This window comes from Salvelinus alpinus, chromosome 1, assembly GCF_045679555.1.
Source record: "Salvelinus alpinus chromosome 1, SLU_Salpinus.1, whole genome shotgun sequence".
In the NCBI taxonomy this organism is placed as follows: domain Eukaryota; kingdom Metazoa; phylum Chordata; class Actinopteri; order Salmoniformes; family Salmonidae; genus Salvelinus; species Salvelinus alpinus.
This window is the reverse complement of record NC_092086.1, coordinates 64,106,313-64,132,466: the sequence shown is the minus strand read 5'-3', so window position 1 is coordinate 64,132,466 and position 26,154 is coordinate 64,106,313. Positions and strand designations below refer to the sequence as shown.

Below are 26,154 nucleotides of genomic sequence, written 5' to 3'. Positions count from 1 at the left end.
GCTCGCGCACAACCGGTTTGGGTTCCATGTCATACTTTCCCACCACATGCAGTTATATACATCTGCTGTGAATGTCCACAAACACTAACACTCTGTCCTTGTTCTTGTCAGGTAACACAGCGCTGACGTATGCGTGTGCGGGCGGCTTCCTGGACGTGGTGAAGGTGCTGCTGAAGGAAGGCGCCAACATTGAGGACCACAATGAAAACGGCCACACCCCCCTGATGGAGGCGGCCAGCGCGGGACACGTGGAGGTCGCCCGGGTGCTCCTGGAGTACGGTGCTGGAATCAACACGCACTCCAACGAGTTCAAGGAAAGTGCGCTTACGCTGGCCTGCTATAAAGGTACGTCCTGCACAATGAACCCCTTACCCATGCATCAGAGCGATCGGGAGTCTTTGTCTAGAAATCCTTGACACAAGTGATCTAATGTTGTCACGTATGTTGAAAAAGTATGAATGTTAAACAGGAATTGTAATTGTAGGGAAGAAGCACCCAGAGCATTGTTTATCATTGTTCCCACACACAGGGCACCTGGACATGGTGCGCTTCTTGTTAGAGGCTGGGGCCGACCAAGAGCACAAGACAGACGAGATGCACACAGCACTCATGGAGGCTTGTATGGTGAATACACACACACACACATGAACGCATTTTGGTTGTGCAGCACAATTAAATTGGACAAGGTGCAGTATGGCTGTGCACATTGGTGAACCCTGTTGTCTCTGCCTCTCTTCAGGACGGGCATGTGGAGGTGGCGCGGCTGTTGTTGGACAGCGGGGCGCAGGTCAACATGCCTGCTGACTCGTTTGAGTCTCCGCTGACGCTGGCGGCCTGTGGGGGGCATGTAGAGCTAGCTGCCCTGCTGATCGAGAGGGGTGCCAACCTGGAGGAGGTTAATGATGAGGGATACACTCCACTCATGGAGGCTGCACGAGAGGGCCACGAGGAGATGGTAGCGCTGCTTTTGGCACAAGGTATGGACTTCTCTCTCTCCGTTTGAAATAAACTAGTGCTTCGGTTTAGAGATTTTCCCTACTACAGATGTAGGATCTTTATTTGATCACCTTTTGTTGCTGAGAATTTTCCGACACTGCAGGAAATGCAGATGAGCTTTGTGATTTACATAAATCCACTGAAAACCCCCACTAGCACAGTTATGTTAACACTATTGCACTTTTAGTCATCCTTCTTTTGGCCAGCTAATAGCCTAAACACAGATTAAGCAACATTATGGACTTAAACGTTTAAATCCTGTTGCTGTAACAATATACTGAGTGTACAGAACATTAGGAACACATGCTCTTTCCATGAAACTGACCAGGTGAAAGCTATGCTCCGTTATTGATGTCACTTGTTAAATCCATTTCAATCAGTGTAGATGACAGGTTAAAGAAGGATGTTTAAGCCATGAGACATTTGCAACATAGATTGTGTATGTGTGCCATTGAGGGTGAATGGGCAAGACATGTTTAAATGCCTTTGAACTGGGTATGGTAGTAGGTGCCAGACGCACTGGTTTGAGTGTCAAGAACTGCGAAGTTGCTGCGTTTTTCACGCAACGTTGCAGTTTCCCGTGCGTATCAAGAATGGTCCACCACCCAAAGGACATCCAGCCAACTTGACACAACTGTGGAAAGCATTGGAGTCAACATGGGCCAGCATCCCTGTGGAATGCTTTCGACACTTTGTAGAGTCCATGCCCCCAACGATTTGAGTCTGTTCTGAGTGCAAAAGGGAGTGCGACTCAAGATTGGGAAGGTGTTCCTAATGTTTTGTGGACTCGGTGTAGGTCAAATTAAGATCCTACACCTGTTTATTGTCCGTCCAAGCTTAGTGTTGAGGCAAAATGCAGAAGTCCTCTTTTGGAAATAAAATGAAGGAATGTAATCCAAGTGATATGATGTTCATTCACAGGTTTAAGATCATTTTCTTACTGAGTTAATGCAAAAGGGACAAGCTGGCTTTTCTATTACAAATCGGGAAAATCAATTCTGGGGTCAATATCCAACAGTCGGAATAGATTAGTACTCCTTTTAAAATTTGTTCCAGGCCAAATCATCTGATGAATCCTTGTCCCTCTGTCTATGTTGTCTCTGTTGTCTGCAGGTGCCAACATCAACGCTCAGACAGAGGAGACCCAGGAGACGGCCCTGACACTCGCCTGCTGTGGGGGCTTCCTGGAGGTGGCTGACTTCCTCATCAAGGCCGGGGCCGACATCGAACTCGGCTGCTCCACGCCTCTCATGGAGGCTGCTCAAGAGGGACACCTGGAGCTGGTCAAATACCTGCTGGCTGCAGGTGAGCAGAACCTCTCCTAAGGACAGCCTGTCTCTCTCAAACCAAACTCTACCAACCTCATTATTGAAATTGACTTGGCTATAAAAACAATCAGTTCCTCAAGTTTTTCTTTATCCTGATCACACACACAACCCTCAGTGTGTAATTTGACACTTGTACTCTTGTCTTCAGGCGCAAATGTCCACGCTACCACGGCGACGGGAGACACGGCGCTGACGTACGCCTGTGAGAATGGACACACAGACGTGGCTGACGTGCTGCTGCAGACGGGGGCTGACCTGGTGAGACCTCTCCCCGACCCTCCGTCCTGTCCTCATCTATGGGAAACACAGTTCATGTCAATACATAGCGTTTTTGCATGAATTGTTTACATGTTTGTATAAGTGTGGGTGTGCTTCCCGAATGGCATCCTAAAATATTCCCTTCAAAGGGAATCGGGTACCATTTGGGATGCAGCCTGGGCGTTTTTAAGATGCTGTATACATTGCTGCTTGAATAGGCTCATTTGTTTCTGTGTGCCCACTTGACTCACTTCTGTCTTTGTTTGTCTTGCAGGAACATGAATCGGAGGGGGGCAGGACCCCTCTGATGAAAGCAGCCAGAGCGGGACACCTGTGTACTGTACAGTTCCTAATCAGCAAAGGTGTGCCTCTGCCTCCTCCCTGTATAACTACCACACACCAGAACTCTGACACATTTGAACTTGCGCGGTGGACAGACACAACGATACATTTGTCTTAACATGTCGTAGTGTTGCTACTTTTTGCAGGTGTGCTTAGGTTGACCCTGTCCTTTGTCTCCCTCCACCAGGTGCTAATGTTAACAGGGCGACGGCCAACAATGATCACACTGTGGTGTCTCTGTCCTGCGCTGGGGGTCACCTGGCCGTGGTGGAGCTGCTGCTGGCCCACGGGGCCGACCCCACACACAGACTGAAGGTGAGTTCGCCTGTCCCAAGCTCCTGGGCGGAAAGGTCTCAGGAGAGAAATCTAATGTTAAGAGTGCAAGCACTGCAAGCATTATAATGGACTCCTGTAAAGACAAACCTTTCTGTAACTCCTATGAACACAATTGTTTCTTTTGTCTTTTTTAGTTGTCTTGAGATAAGTTGTAACTTCTCCCAAGAACCTGAGACTAATGGTAACGTGTGTTTTGTAAATTTTTCACATAGGATGGCTCCACCATGCTGATTGAAGCTGCTAAGGGTGGACACACCATCGTGGTGTCCTACCTCCTCGACTACCCCAACAACATCCTGTCGGTCCCCACGCCTGACATGTCTCAGCTCACACCCACCTCCAATGACACCTCTCAGGTAGTCTGCTGACTTGCCTATAGACAAACATCTACTTCTACAAACATGTTATTTGTCTGGATGACGTGTTGATACCAAATTATACTTTTATGTTATCTTACACTTTACCTTACCCAAACAGGCTCCACGAGTTCCATTCCAAGCCCTGGCCATGGTGGTGCCTCCTCAAGAGCCAGACAGGGTCCCCTCCAACATCACAACGCATCCACCTGTCATCACAAAAGGTCAGTTCATACAACATGCGTTAACAGCAAATACATGTCTAACTTTGTTAATTCACTGGCCAAGAAGCCCACTAGACACCAGCTGACAGCACAAGGCATCAAAATGTTACAGGTAATGATTACTGTAATACTGAATGGTACAACCTCGTAGCTAACTGGTTGTGTTGTCCTGTGCGATTGTCTCAGGCAGCTCCAAGCAGAGGCTGAGCCCCCACCTGGGTAGCCCCGTCGCTACAGGCAGTCCAGATGCAGATCTGCTGCCCCCCTTCCACCCATACCAGCCCCTGGAATGCATTGTGGAGGAGACGGAGGGCAAGCTGAACGAGCTGGGCCAGAGGATCTCCGCCATAGAGAAGGCCCAGCTGCAGTCTCTAGAGCTGATCCAGGGAGAGCCGCTCACCAAAGACAAGATTGAGGAGCTGAAGAAGAGCCGCGAGGAGCAGGTGCAGAAGAAGAAGAAGATCCTCAAGGAGCTGCAGAAGGTGGAGCGCCAGCTGCAGCTCAAGACGCAGCAGCAGTTCACCAAAGAGTACCTGGAGGCCAAAGGCCTGAAGGACGACCCGGGGCAGCCGGGTCAGGCGGCAGGGGGGGAGAAGCTCGGCACCCCCCTGCCAATGCAGGCTGCACAGCCGGGCTTCAACACCGAGGGGGACGGGGAGGGCAACCACCACCACGATGGGCAGCTCCACCCCGCCGACGAGGAACAGGATGATGATGATGAAGATGATGATGACGAGGAGGATGAAGAGGTGGACTACGCCAAGCTGCCCCAGGTGGACACCATCCTGTACAGAGAGGCCCAACAGCCCCCGCCAACCTCTCCTCCTCAGACCCAAGGCCTGCATGCCAGCTTCGTACCCATCCAGTCCCTGGCCACCCAGCAATCCACAGACTTTAGCACAGCAGACTACCTCGACAGCCCTGACCTGCAGAGGGCGATGGTGAGCCAGCAGCAGATGCTGGGACAGCATTTGACAGGCCTGGGACCGGGCCTTCTCACCCAGGACCCTGATGGACTCATGGTAGCCACACCCGCACAGACGCTCACAGACACGTTGGACGATATCATGGCAGGTGTGTGAGCAGTTACTGTAGACTCTGGTTCATCTCTTTCCTTAGTTCTTCTAATAACTATAAATAGTGACAATGTTCCCTCCCCCATCCATTTCCTTAATACTCAACATAGTTTCAGTACAGTTTAAACAGAATTCACAAATGGTCTTGATCGTTAAATTCTAATGTAATACGATTTGGTTATAATTTGAAAGTTTTGTCTTATTAAAACCTCTTAAGACTACAGTGCCCGAAATCAGGCACTAGAATTACTGATATTATGTTTATATTATTGGGGAGTGCTTACGCCTCGATCACACCGATAGCTTTATTGCATTTTGGTACACCAGAAGTACATCCATTTCCAATGGAACGCTGCTTTTGCTTTGCAGCATTGCTTTGCAGAGGCAGTTGCAGTGCGTTCTGTGTGGTGCATATGTTGGATTTATTGAACGTATCCGTGAAGCTGTACGTGTAGACGGCCTGACAGAAATGGTAGCAAAAGGTGAATGTCTAACTTTTGTTGCACACATATCCAGATGATGCTGCATACCATTTTGCACAATGACGCTGTAGATGTGATCAAGGCATTAGAAAGTTCTGGTACATCGCAGAGCGATATGAGAGCGCTCGTTGCATTCGTCTCGAGCACACACATCTGTATATATATCTTGTATAGCTCTACGATAAAGAATGAAACCTACAGACTTCCTTAAACCTAAAATAGTTACAGAAGTAATTTTGTGTGGAAGTCAAAAGTTTCGTTACGTCGGAGGCAAACACAAAACATATGCTCAGAACGAAGAAAAATCCCTTGTCACTGTACTTTTCCCGTTGTTGATACGGAGGACGCATGCTATTTAAATGGCAAATGTTAAGATGTTCACAAATGTAACACATTTTGAATATTACTAATGTCTTGATATGTTTGGTGAAGTAATAAAGAAGGTGAAATCTTTAGGGTAGGTTTCTAAAACTAATTGTAACCATATATGGACATATAAAGGCTTATTCATTCACATGTCATGGAGGGGGGGTGGACACTACAACATTATTCAAAATATTGCCCTCTTGCTAGATTGATGCATACCATAGCAAAACAGTGCAAAAGTGCTGTCAGCTCAAGAGGTTTTAACAACTCTCTCCCTCAGCAGCAGTGAGCAGCAGAGTGCCTATGTTGAACACTACAACCTCACCCACAGCACAGACGCCGATTGACGCAGAGTCCCCACCCTCCATGCTCCCCCTCTACCCCTCTGTGGACATCGACGCACACGTACGTCACACAACTTATCTGATAATACACACTGCTTAAGCTAATAGTAGTAATACGTCTTGTTTCTGATCAGGAAAATAACGCTGACTGTATCTCTTCTCAGACGGAGAGCAATCATGACACCGCTCTGACGCTGGCCTGTGCAGGCGGTCATGAGGAGCTGGTGTCGGTGCTCATCGCTCGCGGGGCTAACATCGAGCACCGGGATAAGAAGGGTACACACTCCATACTTTGTCTTTTATGTTAGTTGTAGCTTTAGTTTTGTAAATGTGTCAATTTTAAGAGACCTTGATCATTTGTCTGTAGAAGTGAGAGTCCATATCTGTGTATGATGTTGGAGAGTAATCTAAGTGTCTGTCCCTCTGTCTGTCCCCAGGTTTCACCCCTCTGATCCTGTCTGCTACAGCGGGTCATGTTGGCGTGGTGGAGATCCTGCTGGATAAAGGAGGGGACATTGAAGCCCAGTCAGAGAGAACCAAAGACACACCTCTCTCCCTGGCCTGCTCTGGAGGAAGACAAGAGGTGCTGCTCTGTGTTCAACACCACATCAGTGACTTGTTATAGGATCAGAGACCAAGTAAAATGGCTGAACTATGGGCTCTTAACTGGCCCAAACTGCTGGTTGCTAAACTAATACAAGGGAGCTGCTGGATGAAATCAAGTTCAGAAGTGTTCAGTAGTGTGATCAGAGCTGGCATCTCTCAGACCGTAGACAGCCCGATTTGAACCACCCCATAGAGAAACAACAGTCCGGACAACCAGACAGACACCAACTTCCTGTCTGGACCAGTTTAACACTCCATACATTTAGAAAAACAGTAAGTGTTCTGTGGATTGAATAACTTGTGGTCTATTCCTTCCAGGTGGTAGAGCTGTTGCTGCTGCGCGGGGCCAACAAGGAGCACCGTAACGTTTCAGACTACACTCCTCTCAGCCTAGCCGCCTCAGGAGGCTACGTCAACATAATCAAGATCCTCCTCAACGCTGGTGCTGAAATCAACTCCAGGTATCCACAACTGGCCCCCCCTGCCACAGTTTGTTTCCATGTGCAGGCTGCACCTCTGTCTTCATCCCAAACTCAAAGTGGAACGGACAGCATTTTAGCAACATAAAATCGGTTGAAATACACCCCCAGGAAGAATATGACACCTTTCCTTTACATTTTCTGACAAGCGAGCACTTATACGGTCATTTTCATGTTTTTATAAATTCCTAGAATGTTTGGGAATGACGTATAGTAAGGCATTTGTTAGTGGTCGTGCGTTTGGGCAATTTAATAGACACTGCAGTAAATAAAACCGAAAAACTGTCCAGGACCGGATTCTACGCACACTGGTGCGCCATAGCCAATCAGAGCTACAGTAGGCCTATATGCAAATAAGCCATTTGCCACACAGGCCTGCCGTCATTCACTTGGAACTGGACTGTGTGTTTACAGGCAGTAACAATAGCGTGACTTTAGATCTTTAGAACGCATTCACTAAAAGTCACAAAGACCTGAATGGATTTCTGCAAATATGAAACTAACACGAGAGTTTAACATTTTGGAACTTCACAATCCTATTGATCAAACAACCATGAAAAGGTAGGCTCTCGCCTCCCGGGTGGCGCAGTGGTCTAGGGCACTGCATCGCAGCGCTAGCTGCGCCACCAGAGTTTCTGGGTTCGCGCCCAGGCTCTGTCGCAGCCGGCCGCGATCGGGAGGTCCGTGGGGCGACGCACAATTGGCCTAGCGTCGTCCGGGTTAAGGATGGTTTGGCCGGTAGGGATATCCTTGTCTCATCGCGCTCCAGCGACTCCTGTGGCGGGCCGGGCGCATTGCGCGCTAACCAAGGGGGCCAGGTGCACGGTGTTTCCTCCGACACATTGGTGCGGCTGGCTTCCGGGTTGGAGGCGCGCTGTGTTAAGAAGCAGTGCGGCTTGGTTGGGTTGTGCTTCGGAGGACGCATGGCTTTCGACCTTCGTCTCTCCCGAGCCCGTACGGGAGTTGTAGCGATGAGACAAGATAGTAATTACTAGCGATTGGATACCGCGAAAATTGGGGAGAAAAGGTAAAAAAAAAAAAAAAAAAGTAGGCTCTCTTTCCCTCAGTGGCCTTTGCACATCAACAACAAGATCAACAACTAATGCTAGCCAGAGCAAGATGAGCTAAAATCTAACAAGCGAACATTGGTTAAACTCAACTTTTTCACCTAGTTGTCTGTCAAAATTGCACTCGTAATAGTAGCCTGCTCGTCCTTCTGCAGCTTGCCTGTCATTGCATGCTTGTCCCAACCCAAATGAATGTGATCTTGCCTGCCTGCCCGCATGTTTGATCAATGCCAAATATATTTGATTGACAACTAAGAGATATGCTAACTGTGAATAAGTCGTTCAAGTTCAGTATAGCTAGCTAGATACCAAAGTGATTCACAGTTCTTGCTAGCTAACCAAATGACACTTGCAGCATCTCTAGCTGTAGCCACCGAAAAATTATATGAGGGGGGAAAAGTCAGTCACTCACCCACACCTCCAATAACATGGCATCCTCCCAGCACCTAGCTAGCTAGCGTTAAATGCCGTGTTTTTAGCTCGCTAAATAAATAGCTAGCTACATAAATAGATACGTTAGCCCAGGGGCGTCAAACTCAATCAGCACACGGACCATATTGAAAAAAACACAACAATTTAGTGAGCCCATCATATATTTTTTTGCTAAATCAAATAGGCTATGTGCAACTGCGACCCAAACTAGCCATTGTTTTATTAGAAAAAACATGGTCCTTTTTAATAATGTCTGCTGATGTACATAGGATGCTGTATATAGCGTTTTAACATATTAAAACAAAAGATAAATATTTGTCCTGCCTTTGCTACTATAATTGCAGATGTGCATAATATGCTGCAACCCTAATCAAAAAGTATTCAACTCCAAATAACAAAAACGTAGCTATAGGTTATTGTAACATTTAAACTTAAAACATATATATATATATACACTTCCCATTCAAACGTTTGTGGTCATTTAGAAATGTCCTTGTTTTTGAAAGAAAAGCACTTTATTTTTTCAATTTTTCAAAATAACATCAAATTGATCAGAAATACAATGTAGACATTAATGTTGTAAATGACTATTGTAGCTGGAAACGGCAGATTTTTAATGGAATATCTACATATGCCTACAGAGGCCCATTATCAGCAACCATCACTCCTGTGTTCCAATGGCACGCTGTGTTTGCTAATCCAAGTGTATCATTTTAAAAGGCTAATTGATCATTAGAAAACCCCTTTGCAATTATGTTAGCACAGCTGAAAACAGTTGTTCTGATTAAAGAAGCAATAAAACTGTCCTTCTTTAGACTAGTTGAGTATCTGGAGCATCAGCATTTGTGGGTTCGATTACAGGCTCAAAATGGCCAGAAACAAAGAACTTTCTTCTGAAACTCATCAGTCTATTCTTGTTCTGAGAAATGAAGGCTATTCCATGTGAGAAATTGCCAAGAAACTAAAGATCTCGTACTACGCTGTGTACTACTCCCTTCACAGAACAGCGCGAATTGTCTAACCAGAATAGAAAGAGGAGTGGGAGGCCCTGGTGCACAACTGAGCAAGAGGATAAGTACTAGTTTGAGAAACAGACGCCTCACAAGTCCTCAACTGGCAACTTCATTAAATAGTACCTGCAAAACACCAGTCTCAACAGTGAAGAGGTGACTCCAGGATGCTGGCCTAAGTGACCCCAAACTTTTGAGCGGTAGTGTGTGTGTGATATATAAAAAAAAAATTGCACTGAATGAATCACTGGTGCGATGGAATACAGCATTGCTGTATGGCGCACGCAAAATATAGCTATCGTAGTTGACTAGCCAACCTAGACTACTGCTCAAATGTTGCTGTAATAGGCCTAAATGTTTCTCTTTTGCATAGTGTTTTGTTGCAGATTAATTTTTTTGGTTATTGTCAAGTTTTAAAAACCGAAGCCAGACTGCAACATTTTAGTAGACCAGCTCGGACTGTGGCATGTGTCTGTACACTGTCCCTCCGCTGCTCGTTGTAAACGGGACGCATGAAAGCAGCGCAATTGATGTTGAATTCACTGATGCGAGCGCATCTGGCTGTAATTTCATAAAGTGGATGACTCAACTGTTGATTCATTTATACTCGCGTTTGTGTCCTATTCGGCCCGCGCTCCTTGTTTGACACGTGCGTGAGCCTATTAGCCACCATATGACCGACTTGTGATCTTTGCCCTTGCTTGTTTGATTGTATTGACATTCCCAGGCTTAGTTAGTCTGTTTTTGTTCTAAATATTCAGTCGTTGAAACAGTGCATCGCGACTGGATTGTGGCAGCAAACAATGTTCCAGGCCAGTTGTGATTTACAAGCTGATGAATCTTTTTTCGACTACCAAGAAATGTATTGGTGAATTATGTGAATCATGCATCGAACTGCGTCCATCTATTCTGCTCGCAAAGCCTTAATGTACGTCATGTAATTTTGTAAAAAAGAACCTATTTTTAAAACCTCTTAAAGCTGGTTTTGAAGCATATTTTTGACTGATATTATGATTGTTTCATATCTGCAAAGTAGTTAAAACACTGTCAGTTCCACTTGAACTGTTTGTTATCGTTGCTTTCCCCGCTCCCTGTCTGTTTCTCTCTCATTGTGTATCTGTTTCCTTCAGGACTGGGAGTAAGCTCGGTATCTCTCCTCTGATGCTGGCGGCCATGAACGGCCACGTACCTGCGGTCAAGCTGCTGTTAGACATGGGCTCGGACATCAACGCTCAGATCGAGACCAACCGCAACACGGCACTGACCCTGGCCTGCTTCCAGGGACGGGCGGAGGTAGTCAGTCTGCTGCTGGAACGCAAGGCCAACGTGGAGCACCGCGCCAAGGTGAGAGCAGCTGCTATCGGCTAAACATGACATGTCGTTATGTGCGCTGGAGTCAAAGACATTAGGAATGAGGTTTGGTGCTAGACAGTGTGGTGTCTGTTTGGTGGAGTATGTCACTGACTCATACATTCTCTCTTAGACTGGTCTGACTCCCCTCATGGAGGCTGCGTCGGGTGGCTATGCTGAGGTGGGACGCGTGCTGCTGGACAAGAGTGCTGACGTCAACGCCCCACCTGTCCCCTCCTCCAGAGACACGGCTCTCACCATTGCTGCAGACAAGGGCCACTACAAGTTCTGTGAGCTCCTCATCAACAGGTAATTACTGATACAGTCCTATGACTGCAATATGAGATTGAGCATGACATTTCAGTCAGAATATCATTCTTACATTTACATTACATTTAAGTCATTTAGCAGACGCTCTTATCCAGAGCGACTTACAAATTGGTGCATTCACCTTATGATATCCAGTGGAACAACCACTTTACAATAGTGCATCTAACTCTTTTAAGGGGGGGGGGTTAGAAGGATTACTTTATCCTATCCTAGGTATTCCTTAAAGAGGTGGGGTTTCAGGTGTCTCCGGAAGGTGGTGATTGACTCCGCTGACCTGGCGTCGTGAGGGAGTTTGTTCCACCATTGGGGTGCCAGAGCAGCGAACAGTTTTGACTGTTCTTCTACTCACCCTGTCGTCTTCATCCTCACAGAGGTGCTCACATTGACGTGCGTAATAAGAAGGGGAACACGCCCTTGTGGCTGGCAGCCAACGGTGGGCATTTTGACGTGGTGCAGCTTCTGGTGCAGGCCGGGGCCGATGTCGATGCAGCAGACAACCGCAAGATCACACCGCTCATGGCTGCCTTTCGCAAGGTACAACACTGACCCCCCCCCCACCACCACACAAATGAAACTATACTGTGATAAAACACTTGTGTGACATGCTCCTTTATGTAAATTTGCTCTGATATTGACTTATAGTTGAATATCTGACACTTCGGCACTCTAGGACGTGCTCCCCTTTCCTGCACCTAGATATTGACCCTGGTGGTGCGTAAATGGAAGTGTGTGTATAAGAATCCTGGGAGGTTGACCTCTGACCTTCTGTATTACAGGGCCATGTGAAGGTGGTGCAGTACCTGGTGAAGGAGGTCAACCAGTTCCCCTCGGACATCGAGTGCATGAGATACATTGCCACCATCGCAGACAAGGTGAGATAAAACAGACAAGGCAACAAATTAATTGAAAATGAGAAAAATATAAACATAGGTAAAACACTATGGCGCTCTGAAAGTGTGGGCGAACTCCCAACGGCAAAGCTTGTTTCATACTCCTCATAGGACCTGCTGAAGAAATGTCACCAGTGCATGGAGACCATTGTCAAAGCCAAAGATCAGCAGGCAGCAGAGGCCAACAAGAACGCCAGCATTCTGCTGAAGGAGCTGGACTTGGAGAAGGTGAGTAACTTTGACCTTTTTATCAAACAAAAGCTATTGCATCCCAAATGCCACCACCCTATTCCCTATATGGATGATTATACAGAAGTGGTGCTATTTGTAGTCCCACCCCAGAAAATTATATATATATATTAAAAAAAGAAACTGTTGTCTCCAAACTTAGGACATGTATTTACATCATTATACGGTATGTTCTAATTCAATCCAAAGCTATAACAAACATATTAAATTAATATAGTACACAATCATTGTTTATACACATTTCTATTGAGGTGGCTGTCCCAAACCATGACTCCTAAACTTCATGTTTGAAAGTTAAGCAAGTAATGATTTTAGTAATTTTTGTAACACAATTTCAATAGAACATCTTCAGTTTTCTATGATTACATTGAAAGATACTGATATAATTAGTAGTTTTGTTTATTTTTTAACATCCTAAAAATAAAAATTTGCCTCCCAACCTTTTGATGTCACTACCGAAACACACACATTAAAAGACTGTAGAATGAATGTGCCATACGCCACTCCCCTACAAATATCACCAGGTGGTGGGATTTCACCCTTCTCCAGCATGGCCACGTGGTGAGTAGTCTGTCTGCAAACATTTTGGAGAAAATTAGTGAGCAAGTTGGTCAATCTTCATTTATTTTTAGGAAGTGTCACTACCGAACATCTAATATATCATCAAATATGTAAAGTTTTGGGATTAAAATATGTTTTCTGGGATGTACATCTGTCCAAATGAAAGATGGCAAGCCATATGTTAGCTATAGGGATTCTTTAAAGTCCAAAGTTACCTAAATGGTCGCAACTCAAACAATTGACACCATAGAGGTCTCGTCTTTGTATCTGTGCCATTATGGCAGCACCGGCAGCGCCATTGAGGCTATCTCCATTTGAAAGTTGCATGTGCCATAATCTACCAACTGAGTTACGGAGGACCACCATGTAGGCAGTGGACAAGTGCACACTTCAGGAAAAAGTGTAGCATATTGAGATGCATTGAGTCTCCAACCCTCCTAGAGCTTTTTGGCCAAAACATAGACGTCTATAATGTTCTGTGCTCTACTGTACTGCACTCACGTTTACTCTACTTGAGTTTCTTACCATTGAACAAAGGGCCCATGGACTCTTGATCTAATGGTCTTGAGACGACTTATGACCACATAAATTACGGTCTTTAAAGACATGCTCCGGATTTTAGGCGACTACTAAGTATTTTTTTAATCTCCTGTTTAAGGTTCGATGTCTCAATGTGTAGTTCATATATGCATAATGTTTTTTTATATTTATTTTATATATATATATGCATAATCTATGTGCAGAATTGCTGTTTTACCTCAATTAGCCACAAAATCCCCAGTTTTTAAAAGCAACTGTTTTTCTGGAAGCTGTGCTGTGCCATTTTCCCCTACTTTGGCTTTTGGTTTACAAAGCATAGGCAACCTAATTTGAAGACAACACTCTGATCATTGGCGGATCACTCCCAACACATATAAATCCCCACCCAGTTGGCTAATTTTAAATGGTGGAAGCCCTCAAGGGCAATATCTATACTAAAACGAGTTATATCCATCTAGAGTCCTCCATTTATCTGAAACTTGACACAGACACCTGTTATTTTTGCCAAAATTAAGGTGGGTAAAGTGATAATTTAAACATTAAACAACATAATTCGAGGTATGAATAATTCAGTCAACAAGTTTCAGATTCATACAATCAACATTGAACATTTTACAGAGAACAATAGAGATTCTATTTCTCAATGTTTACAGGTTTTGAAAATCCGATTCAAAAACCTGTTTTTACTATTTAGTTAATTTGGTATGTAAATACATGTTCTAAAATGTGCCTGTAATAGAAGGTTAATCATAATGATCACTACTGTGCATGGTTCTCTATATTGCAACTTTTTCCACTATGTTTTGGTAGTGATACCTTTAGTGGGGTGGTAAGGAATTCAGGTAAATATGTAAAATATGCAATACAAAGGTGTGTGTATTATATGGGCCTTTCTATAAATAAAGGGGCCACGGTGTGACATAGTAAACATTTACATTTTTTGATATATATTTCAATATGATTTTGTGTAGTTACAGGAACAAAAATATAGATATCCACAATGAGACAGAAAGCCACCTTGCAACAACAAAACATGTCACTCAAAATGTCACATGAAACATGGACACCGCATGTTTAGTTGTAGCCAAGTCTATTTGTGCTTTAGTTAATTTCCCGATCATTTATAACCATGCTAACCATTCTCAAAGAATGAAAAAAATAAACATCATTTCTATTTACAGTGGCAAGAAAAAGTATGTAAACCCTTTAGAAGTACCTGGATTTCTGCATAAATTGGTCATACAATTTGATCTGATTTTCATCTAGGTCACAACAATTGACAAACAGTCTGCTTAAACTAATAACACACACACAATTATAAATTTTCATGTCTTTATTGAACATACCATGTAAACATTCACAGTGCAGGGTGGGAAAAGTATGTGAACCCTTGAATTTAACTGGTTGACCCTCCTTTGGCAGCAATAACCTCAACCAAACGTTTTCTGTAATTGCGGATCAGACCTGCACAACGGTTTGGAGGAATTTTGGACCATTCCTCTTTACAAAACTGTTTCAGTTCAGCAATATTCTTGGGATGTCTGGGGTGAACTGCTCTCTTTGGGGTCATGCCACAGCATCTCAATCGGGTTGAGGTCAGGATTCTGACTGGGCCACTCCAGAAGGCATATTTTCTTCTGTTGAAGCCATTCTGATGATTTACTTCTGTGTTTTGGATCGTTGTCCTGTTGCCTCACCCAACTTCTGTTGAGCTTCAATTGGTGGACAGATAGCCTAACATTCTCCTGCAAAATGTCTTGATAAACTTGGGAATTCATTTTTCCGGCAATGAAAGCAATCTGTCCAAGCCCTGAGGCAGCAAAGCTGCCCAAACCATGATGCTCCCTCCACCATACTTTACAGTTGGGATGAGGTTTTGATGCTGGTGTACTGTGCCTTTTCTCCACACATAGTGTTGTGTGTTCCTTCCAAACAACTCAACTTTATTTTCATCTGTCTACAGAATATTTTGCCAGTAGTGCTGTGGAACATCCAGGTGCAGTTTTGCAAACTTCAGACGTGCAGCAATGTTTTTTTGGACAGCAGTGGCTTCTTCTGTGGTGTCCTCCCATGAACACCGTTCTTGTTTTTTCTGTTTTATGTATCGTAGAATCGTCAACAGAGATGTTAGCATGTTTCAGAGATTTCTGTAAGGCTTTAGCTGACACTCTAGGATTCTTCTTAACCTCGTTAAGCATTCTGCGCTGTGCTATTGCAGTCGTCTTTGCAGGACGGCCACTCATAGGGAGAGTAGCAACAGTGCTGAACTTTCTCTATTTATAGACAATTTGTCTTACAACTCAAGGCTTTTAGAGATACTTTTGTAACCCTTTCCAGCATAATGCAAGTCAGCAATTCTTAATCTTAGGTCTTTTGAGTTATCTTTTGTTCGAGGCATGGCACACATCAGGCAATGCTTCTTGTGAATAGCAAACTCAAATTTAGATTTTTTTTTATAGGACAAGGCAGCTCTAACCAGCATCTCCAATCTCGTCTAATTGATTGGACTCCAGGTTAGCTGACTCCTTGGAGAAGCCATTAGCCTAGGGGTTCACATACCTTTCCCAACCTACACTGTGAATGTTTAAATGATGTATTCATTATAGACAAGAAAAGTACAATAATTTGTATGTTATTAGTTTAAGCACACTGTCTATTGTGACTTAGATGAAGATCAGATCAAATTTGATGACCAATTTATGCAGAAATCCAGGTAATTCCAAAAGGTTCACATACTTTTTATTGCCATTGTAGTTGATATAATAATACAATACAATGGGTTCTGTCAAATCATTGATAATAATCAATGAAATTCATTAAATCGGTAAACTATTCAAGCAGTGTCTATTACACTGTATATCCTATTACACTGTATACCCTATTTTCACTTGATTTATGACATTAGATCTCTTTATCACCGCTACCATCAATACTCCTCCAGCACTGTGTGTGTGTGATGCTGTCATCCATCTGGTCTCGGCTATATCTTTCAAAGTTCTGGTATGGAAACAAAGAATTACATGAGGTTATTAAAATTAGTCATTTAATATGAAACAAGATTTACATAATGTAAGCAATGTGTTACTTACCATGCAGACTATGAAGTTTCACCTCTCCATTGCTCAACATATATTCTCACGAACTCCAATCCCATGGAGACAATCACAGAAGCAGCTGAGGTTTCTGGTTGCCACTACCCAGTTGTTTTTGATGCAATGCAACTTCGTGCTGCCAGGCACTTGCTTCACACTACGGTGATTTGTGTCTCTTTCAGTGTCCTCACTGGGAATGAAGAACATGGTACAGAGGTAATGGGTACAGGTATCTGGAGATGCATCCTTTGTCAGATTGTCTCTGCTGTAGTTGTAGAGCTCCTTTGCGTTTCTGATCAGGGCTCAGCCAACCTTCACTGCTGTGGTGGCAAGGCTCTTGATTACTGCACTTTCCCCATCACTGGCACCTTTACTGTGTCTGCAGCCAGAATAGTTATGTTGTATGGGGAAACCAAAATCAGACACAGCATAGCTAACATCAGATATAGTTCCTTGTGATGTGTAGTGTGCACCACAGCTGTCAGAGTATCTTTACAACTTGTTGAGCTTCAGATTTCTTTGGTTTTTCAGGTGATCAATAGCTGCAGTTGGAAATGTGTTGACCTCATTGTAGTCATGTTTGAGGTCATCTGATATCATGATACAACTTTCTGTGATGGTCATGGGGCATTTTCCACATTAGTAGTAAATTACCAAGGGGTGCAGTGTAGCACTCTCTTGGGTACAGTAAGCCCCCTGGGCCTCATGCTGGTACCTGCAAGTGTAGTTTTCTGCAAAGTCCAGGATGCCCAGTGCTGTGTGTTCTGGGAGGTTGGCTTTCACATTTGCAAGTTGGTTGTTCTGCCAGTCCTTGATAAATAAGTGTTTAGAAAAAGCTTGAGCCTCTTGTTCATCAGTAAGCATCTCCATTGATTCACGCTTACAGACCAGTGATAGCTTTTTTTCTTCTGCTGTACTCTTGTTCACCATTTTGTTACTTTTTTTGTCTGACAATCTCCCATCAGTGTCCTTTTTTTTGTAAATGGATCTTGTCTATGGACACCAATCCTTCCACTGCCGTTTGACACTCAGGATGGTGGAAATCCCCTGTAGTTTTCTCACACATAGTGACACTGCTGAATGCATGCACACCTTTAATGGTTGGTGAATATTTGCTCACCAGGTGGCCATTCACTGTAATTTATGTTTGATATTTTCACAGTATTCGGGGAGAGGCAAGCAACCCACATGTTTAGCACCTTTCTGTGGTTTAATGGTTCTTGCTCTTAATATGTAAAACATAGCAGCTCCTATTGAGTTACAAGGGTTGGCTTTGGGAAGTTCTTGGTACAGCTGAGCAATGGAGCGCTCTAGGACGTTGGCTGCGCTCCCAGTCTTCTTGCTCACCTTTTCCTTATTTGGCACTTTGGGAGAGACTGTCTCATATTTTTCCACTGCTGAGACTATAGATTACCTCAATCTATGTCAGTGGTCACCATCCTTTTGAGTCTATCACTTTCTGAGTCAATATCCAAGCCAAGATCTACCTTTCGGCTATTTTTTAATTTTAATTTTTTACATGGCTTAAAAGAAACGTAAGCTTATGCAACATTGACCTATTAAAAACAGTACAGTAGTAATGAGGTTTATGCATTAGGCTATAGGCCCAAAACATTATCACCACCTATTGATTTAGCTTGAATTGCCCTGGCAATGCATTGTTCTTTTCAGACTGTTTAAAAAAAAAAATATTTCAACATTTGATGTAGACTATATAATCATACCGGTAATAGACCAGTTGTTGTATTACTTGTGAGTAGGGCTAACCCCAATTAGACGACTGGACGATTGTTTGGTCGTTAGGCTGTTGGTCGTCCGAGGTTGTTTTAGTCGAGCAGTAACAAATATTTTTTTTCCTCAAGGGTTTTTCTTTGTTTTTACTATTTTCTACATTGTAGAATAATAGTAGACATCAAAACTATGAAATAACGCATGGAATCATGTAGTAATAAAAAAAAGTGTTAAACAAATCAACATTTATTTTATATTTGAGCTTCTTCAAAGTAGCCACCCTTTACATTTACATTTACATTTAAGTCATTTAGCAGACGCTCTTATCCAGAATGACTTACAAATTGGAAAGTTCATACATATTCATCCTGGTCCCCCCGTGGGGAATGAACCCACAACCCTGGCGTTGCAAGCGCCATGCTCTACCAACTGAGCCACACGGGACCATTACACGGGACCATTACCTTGATGACAGCTTTTCACACTCTTGGCATTCTCTCAATCAGCTTCACCTGGAATGCTTTTCCAACTGTCTTGAAGGATTTCCCACAGATGCTGAGCAGTTGTTGGCTGCTTTTCCTTCACTCTGTGGTCCAACTCATCCCAAACCATCTCAATTGGTTTGAGGTCAGGTGATTGTGGAGGCCAGGTCATCTGATGCAGCACTCCATCACTCTCCTTCTTGGTCAAATAGCCCTTACGCAACCTGGAGGTGTGTTGGCTCATGGGATGGTGTATTGCTGCAGAGTGCTATGGTAGCCATGCTGGTTAAGTGTGGCTTAAATTCTAAATAAATCAGTGTCACCAGCAATGCACCATCACACCACCTCCAACATGCTTCACGGTGGGAACCACACATGCAGAGATCATCCGTTCACCTATTCTGTGGCAGTTGGAACAAAAAATCTCAAATTTGGACTCATCAGACCAAAGGACAGATTCCCACCGGTCTAATGTTCGTTGCTTGTGTTTCTTGGCCCAAGCAAGTATCTTCTTATTATTGGTGTTCTTTAACGGTTTCTTTGCAGCAATTCAACCATGAAGGCCTGATTCTAGCAGTCTCCTATGAACAATTGATGCATTTATTTGGGCTGCAATTAACTCTAATGAACTTATCCTCTGCAGCAGAGTTAACTCTGGGTCTTCCATTCCTGTGGCGGTCCTCATGAGAGCAAGTTTCATCATAGAGCTTGATGGTTTTCTCGACTGCAGTTTGAAAGTTCTTGAAATTTTCCAGATTGACTGACCTTCATGTGTTAAAGTAATGATGGACTGTCGTTTCTCTTTGCTTATTTGAGCTGTTCTTGCCATAATATGGACTTGGTATTTTACCAAATAGGGCTATCTTCTGTATACCACCCCTACCTTGTCACAACACAACTGATTGGCTCAAATGCATTAACAGAGAATTAAATTCCACAAATTTACAAGGCACACCTGTTAATTGAAATGCATTCCAGGTGACTACCTCATGAAGCTGGTTGAGAGAATGCCAAGAGTGTGCAAAGAGTTGCTACTTTGAAGAATCTCAAATATATTTTGATTTGTTCATCACTTTTTTGGCTACTACATGATTCCATATGTGTTTTTTCATAGTTTTGATGTCTTCACTGTAATTCTACAATGTAGAAAATAGTCAAAATAAAAAATCCCTCGAATGAGTAGATGTGTCCAAACGTTTGACTGGTGCTGTATGTATATTTGCACCCATCTCAGTGAACTAATCCATTTTGGAGGCCAACACTAAAAGCCAATTTATGCTTGATTCGAAAATGTGGTGGGAGGCTCCATATGGAAGGTGTGACGCAATTGCGGATTCTCCAGAGGCACGCAGAGGCCAAATCGAGCTCTGTACCGCATCTCCATGCGCCTCCCAAATGTTGTAACAATGCGGAGCGCTCTGTATAGCTCCGCATTGACATCAAACTGTTAGCTTTAAGCATCAGACAAGCTCATTGCGTATAGCTGATTTTATTAAAACACACAGGGTGTCTTAATATGGAAAAATACACTTTAAAAAAATTCCGGCCAATCAATTGAAAGAACAGACAACTTTGGTCTACCAATATTTTTTGAGCCCTACTTGAGGCACAGCTGAGTGAGCATACGTTTTAATTTGCTTCTTTTTTTTTTACTGGGCTGATGGAGCTTGCATCTGATGGTCAGTCTCAGCAGAGGGAGAGGGCAGCAGACTGGGGGTCCGACTCTTAACATCTCTCCCTTTCCTGCGCTGACTCTGACCAAAAAGGGGCACAGTCTTCCAGCTGATGGCAACTCAAGTTGCACTGCATTTTCTGCTTCATGCACAAATTCATTTTACTCCTATGACCAGAGAAAGTTAAATATTATTCCTTAATATTAAAAAAGACACAAGCCGCTAATAATAACGCAAGCCTATCGATACACTTCCCTACTTATTCATTGCAGCTGCAGTGCTGGTTGTAGAGCAAGTGGAAGAAGGGAGAACCCACATTTTATGGTTTATTGAAGTGCTGAGTAAATATTTCAACATGAACTCACCTATAAAAACAGCAGTTCTTTGCTGTATTCGTTGACAGTCTCTCTCGAGTCATGGTTTTACAACTTTAGAAATCTCAGTATCAAATTTGCTGTAGCTTTCTTTTATGCCTGTTACGTTACTGCAGACACAGCAATCTGAGCCATACGATTGGCCAGTGGTTGGTCTATAGTGCACTTGATTTGCTCCCCCTGAGAAAGCAGAGTTTGTACCTCCAGACATATAAAATGGTTCACGCATGGCAGCTGAATCGGGTGCACCAACACCAACAGCACGAGACAAAGAAAAAACTAAATAGGAACTCAAGGCTTATCGTTCCTTTTTTTTACAGAAATGTTTGCTGATCATCTAGGAATGCCTTGGAGATCAACCAGTGGATCGCGATTGACCGGTTGGTGACCACTGATCTATGTCGACCTCCTGGTTTTTGTTGTTGTTGCTTGCCTTAAGTTTTCTGCTGACCCCAAATCTTTTTGCAAACTGTTTCTATAGTTGATTTCTTATTCATATTCAGTGAACAAGCCACAGCCTTCCTAGTTGCAGATTGTCTGGACTTTTCATAGGCTTTTGGCTAATTCTTCAACAACTGCCACTTCCAGATTCCCGTCTGTGTTTCTGATCTTCTGACGGAAAAAGGCTGCCTTCCTCGGTGAGGCCTTGTGAATGAAGTCCATGGTAGCAGTGACATACTGTGCTGCCTGTTTTGGCATACAGGCTTTAGCCTTTTTAAAGTTCTTCCTTTTGGCAGATGGAAGCCGTACATCTAGCACTGCTGTCAGCAAGGCTCTTTTAGAATGGTCAAGTTACTTTCTCTGTTATTCTAATTTATCCTCTAGTTCCTTGAGATTAATTCTCTTCGCCTCCAATTTCTGTTGTGCTTTCACCTGCTTTGTCTTTTCGTTGTCCTGACAATATTTTTTCACATTTAAATTTTTCTTTCATGCTCCTCTTTTGACATAGCTGCTCTCTGTTCGTTTTTTTAAAAGCCAGCTTTGCCGTCTTCTTTTTCTATAATTCTGTTCTTGTTACTGTTTTTTCCATGCATCGGCAGGACAGAGCAGCTACATCTAAGACCGCACTCAACGAGCTATTTAATAAGGCCATAAGCAAACAAGAAAATGCCCATCCAAAAGCGGCGCTCTTAGTGGCTGGGGACTTTAATGCAGGCAAACATAAATCAATTTGACCTAATTTCTACCAGCATGTCACGTGCAACCAGAAGGGGGGGGGGGGGGGGGGGAACTCTAGACTACCTTTTACTCCACACACAGAGAAGCATACAAAGCTCTCCCTCCATTTGGCAAATCTGACCATAATTATATCCTCCTGATTCCCGCTTACAAGCAAAAACTAAAGCAGGAAGTACCAGTTACTCACTCAATACGGAAGTGGTCAGATGACGTGAATGCTACGCTACAGGACTGCTAACACAGACTGGAATATGTTCCGGGATTCATCAAATGGCATTGAGGAGTATACCACCTATCATCGGCTATAAATGTGCATCGACGACGTCGTCCCTACAGTGACCGTATATACATACAGTGGGGAGAACAAGTATTTGATACACTGCCGATTTTGCAGGTTTTCCTACTTACAAAGCATGTAGAGGTCTGTAATTTTTATCATAGGTACACTTCAACTGTGAGAGACGGAATCTAAAACAAAAATCCGGAAAATCACATTGTATGATTTTTAAGTAATTTGCATTTTATTGCATGACATAAGTATTTGATCACCTACCAACCAGTAAGAATTCCGGCTCTCACAGACCTGTTCGTTTTTCTTTAAGAAGCCCTCCTGTTCTCCACTCATTACCTGTATTAACTGCACCTGTTTGAACTCGTTACCTGTATAAAAGACACCTGTCCACACACTCAATCAAACAGACTCCAACCTCTCCACAATGGCCAAGACCAGAGAGCTGTGTAAGGACATCAGGGATCAAATTGTAGACCTGCACAAGGCTGGGATGGGCTACAGGACAATAGGCAAGCAGCTTGGTGAGAAGGCAACAACTGTTGGCGCAATTATTAGAAAATGGAAGAAGTTCAAGATGACGGTCAATCACCCTCGGTCTGGGGCTCCATGCAAGATCTCACCTCGTGGGGCATCAATGATCATGAGGAAGGTGAGGGATCAGCCCAGAACTACACGGCAGGACCTGGTCAATGACCTGAAGAGAGCTGGGACCACAGTCTCAAAGAAAACCAATAGTAACACACTACGCCGTCATGGATTAAAATCCTGCAGTGCACGCAAGGTCCCTCTGCTCAAGCCAGCGCATGTCCAGGACCGTCTGAAGTTTGCCAATGACCATCTGGATTATCCAGAGGAGGAATGGGAGAAGGTCATGTGGTCTGATGAGACAAAAATTGAGTTTTTTGGTCTAAACTCCACTCGCCGTGTTTGGAGGAAGAAGAAGGATGAGTACAACCCCAAGAACACCATCCCAACCGTGAAGCATGGAGGTGGAAACATCATTCTTTGGGGATGCTTTTCTGCAAAGGGGACAGGACGACTGCACCGTATTGAGGGGAGGATGGATGGGGCCATGTATCGCGAGATCTTGGCCAACAACCTCCTTCCCTAAGTAAGAGCATTGAAGATGGGTCATGGCTGGGTCTTCCAGCATGACAACGACCCGAAACACACAGCCAGGGCAACTAAGGAGTGGCTCCGTAAGAAGCATCTCAAGGTCCCGGAGTGGCCTAGCCAGTCTCCAGACCTGAACCCAATAGAAAATCTTTGGAGGGAGCTGAAAGTCCGTATTGCCCAGCGACAGCCCCGAAACCTGTAGGATCTGGAGAAGGTCTGTATGGAGGAGGAGTGGGCCAAAATCCCTGCTGCAGTGTGTACAAACCTGGTCAAGAACTACAGGAAACGTATGATCTCTGTAATTGCAAACTAAGGTTTCTGTACCAAATATTAAGTTCTGCTTTTCTGATGTATCAAATACTTATGTCATGCAATAAAATGCTAATTAATTACTTAAAAATCATACAATGTGATTTTCTGGATTTTTGTTTTAGATTCCGTCTCTCACAGTTGAAGTGTACCTATGATAAAATTACAGACCTCTATATGCTTTGTAAGTAGGAAAACCTGCAAAATCGGCAGTGTATCAAATACTTGTTCTCCCCACTGTATCCCAACAAGAAGCCATGTATTACAGGCAACATCCGCACCGAGCTAAAGGCTTCAACTGCCGCTTTCAAGGAACGAGCTAAAGGCTAGAACTGCCGCTATGCCCTCAGACAAACCATAAAACAGGCAAAGCGTCAATATAGGACTAAGATTGAATCCTACTACACCGGCTCTGACGCTTGTTGGATGTGGCAGACAGGGCTTGAGAACTATTACGGACTACAAAGGGAAACCCAGCCGCGAGCTGCCCAGTGACGCGAGCCTACCAGACGAGCTGCTAAATACCTTTTCATGCTCGCTTCGAGGAAAGCAACACTGACTCATGCATGAAAGCACCAGCTGTTCCGGGCGACTGTGATCACGCTCTCCGTAGCCGATGTGAGCAAGACCTTTAAACAGATCAACATTCACAAAGCCGCAGGGCCAGACGGATTACCAGGACGTGTAATCAAAGTGTGCGCGGACCAACTGGTAAGTGTCTTCACTGACATTTTCAACTTCTCCCTGACCATGCCTGTAATACCTACATGTTTCAAACAGACCACCATAGTCCCTGTTCCAAGAAAGTGAAGTACTCACATCGGTAGCCATGAAGTGCCTTGAAAGACTGGTCATGGCTCACACCAACACCATCATGCCGGAAATGCTAGACCCACTCCAATTCGTAAACCGCCCCAACAGATCCACAGATGACTCACTCCACACTGCCCTTTCCCACCTGGAGAAAAGGAACACCTATGAGAGAATGCTGTTCATTGACTACAGCTCAGCGTTCAACACCATAGTATCCACAAAGCTCATCACTAAGCTAAGGACCCTGGGACTAAACACCTTTCTCTGCAAATGGATCCTGGACTTACTGACAAGCCGCCCCCAGGTGGTAAGGGAAGGTAACAACACATCTGCCACGGTGATCCTCAGGGGTGCATGCTTAGTTCCTTCCTATACTCCCTGTTCACCCACGACTGCGTGGCCAAGGACAACTCCAACACCATCATTAAGTTTGCAGACGACACAACACTGATCACCGTCAACGATGAGACAGCCTATAGGGAGGAGGTCAGAGTCCTGTCAGTGTGGCGCCAGGACAAGAACATATCCCTCAATGTGAGCAAGACAAAGGAGCTGATTGTGGACTATAGGAAAAGGATGGCCAATCAGTCCCCCATTAACATCGACGTCTGAAGTGGAGGGGGTCGAGAGTTTCAAGTTCCTTGGTGTCCACATCACCAACGAACTATCATGGTCCAAACACACTAAGACAGTTGTGAAGAGGGCACGACAACGCCTATTCCCCCTCAGGAGATTGAAAAGATTTGGCATGGGTCCCCAGTTCCTCAAAGTTCTACAACTACACCATCGAGAGCATCCTGATCAGTTGCATCACCGCTTGGTATGGCAACTGCGCGGCATCTGACTGTAAGGCACTACAGAGGGTAGTGCGTACGGCCCAGTACATTACTGGGTCCAAGTTTCCTGACATTCAGGACCTATATACTAGGCATGTCAGAGGAAGAACCAAAAAATTGTCAGACTCCGGTCACCCAAGTCATAGACTGTTCGCATGGCAAGCGGTACCGGAGCGCCAAGTCTGGGTCCAAAAGGCTCCTTAACAGCTTCAACCCCCAAGCCGTAAGACTGCTGAACAATTAATCAAATGGCCACCTGGACTATTTTACTTAGTTTTTACACTGCTTTAATTATCTACGGTATGCATAGTCACTTTACAAATTACCTCGACTAACCTGTAACCCCGCACATTTACTCGGTACCGGTATCCCATGTATATAGCGCATTATTATGTTCTTGTTACTTTACATTTTTTTGGTTTATTTGGTAAATATCTTCTTAACCAACAATGCAGTTCAAGAAATAGTTAAGGGCTTGTAAGCATTTCACGGTAAGGTTGTACCTGTTGTATTCTAACATTTGATTTTCTTGACACTCGGCTTTTTCTCTCAGCTTTGCGCTCAACTTCCGCATTCTCTGGGAAGCACTGGCATTATATATTTTTTCCCGCTGCTGCCGTCTCCCTCTGCTTGAA

General features: G+C 44.1%; 1 protein-coding gene across 6 annotated transcripts in view; it reads left to right on the top strand.

Annotated features, from left to right (window-relative positions):
* Positions 1 to 26,154, top strand: part of LOC139583062 (ankyrin repeat and KH domain-containing protein 1-like) — a 60,130-nt gene that overhangs the window by 21,748 nt on the left and 12,228 nt on the right. For 4 of the 6 annotated variants that reach the window (XM_071413815.1, XM_071413806.1, XM_071413798.1 and 1 more), the window contains exons 6-24: positions 112 to 345; positions 530 to 624; positions 740 to 977; positions 2,110 to 2,301; positions 2,473 to 2,582; positions 2,857 to 2,944; positions 3,112 to 3,239; positions 3,473 to 3,616; positions 3,738 to 3,840; positions 4,027 to 4,914; positions 6,045 to 6,169; positions 6,273 to 6,384; positions 6,546 to 6,691; positions 7,033 to 7,175; positions 10,833 to 11,046; positions 11,186 to 11,361; positions 11,754 to 11,916; positions 12,159 to 12,254; positions 12,384 to 12,500. In XM_071413815.1, coding sequence (XP_071269916.1) covers positions 112 to 345; positions 530 to 624; positions 740 to 977; positions 2,110 to 2,301; positions 2,473 to 2,582; positions 2,857 to 2,944; positions 3,112 to 3,239; positions 3,473 to 3,616; positions 3,738 to 3,840; positions 4,027 to 4,914; positions 6,045 to 6,169; positions 6,273 to 6,384; positions 6,546 to 6,691; positions 7,033 to 7,175; positions 10,833 to 11,046; positions 11,186 to 11,361; positions 11,754 to 11,916; positions 12,159 to 12,254; positions 12,384 to 12,500 — 3,512 coding nt within the window. The remainder of the gene's footprint in view (positions 1 to 111; positions 346 to 529; positions 625 to 739; positions 978 to 2,109; positions 2,302 to 2,472; positions 2,583 to 2,856; positions 2,945 to 3,111; positions 3,240 to 3,472; positions 3,617 to 3,737; positions 3,841 to 4,026; positions 4,915 to 6,044; positions 6,170 to 6,272; positions 6,385 to 6,545; positions 6,692 to 7,032; positions 7,176 to 10,832; positions 11,047 to 11,185; positions 11,362 to 11,753; positions 11,917 to 12,158; positions 12,255 to 12,383; positions 12,501 to 26,154) is intronic. The other 2 variants (XM_071413787.1, XM_071413824.1) reach the window with 1 other exon arrangement.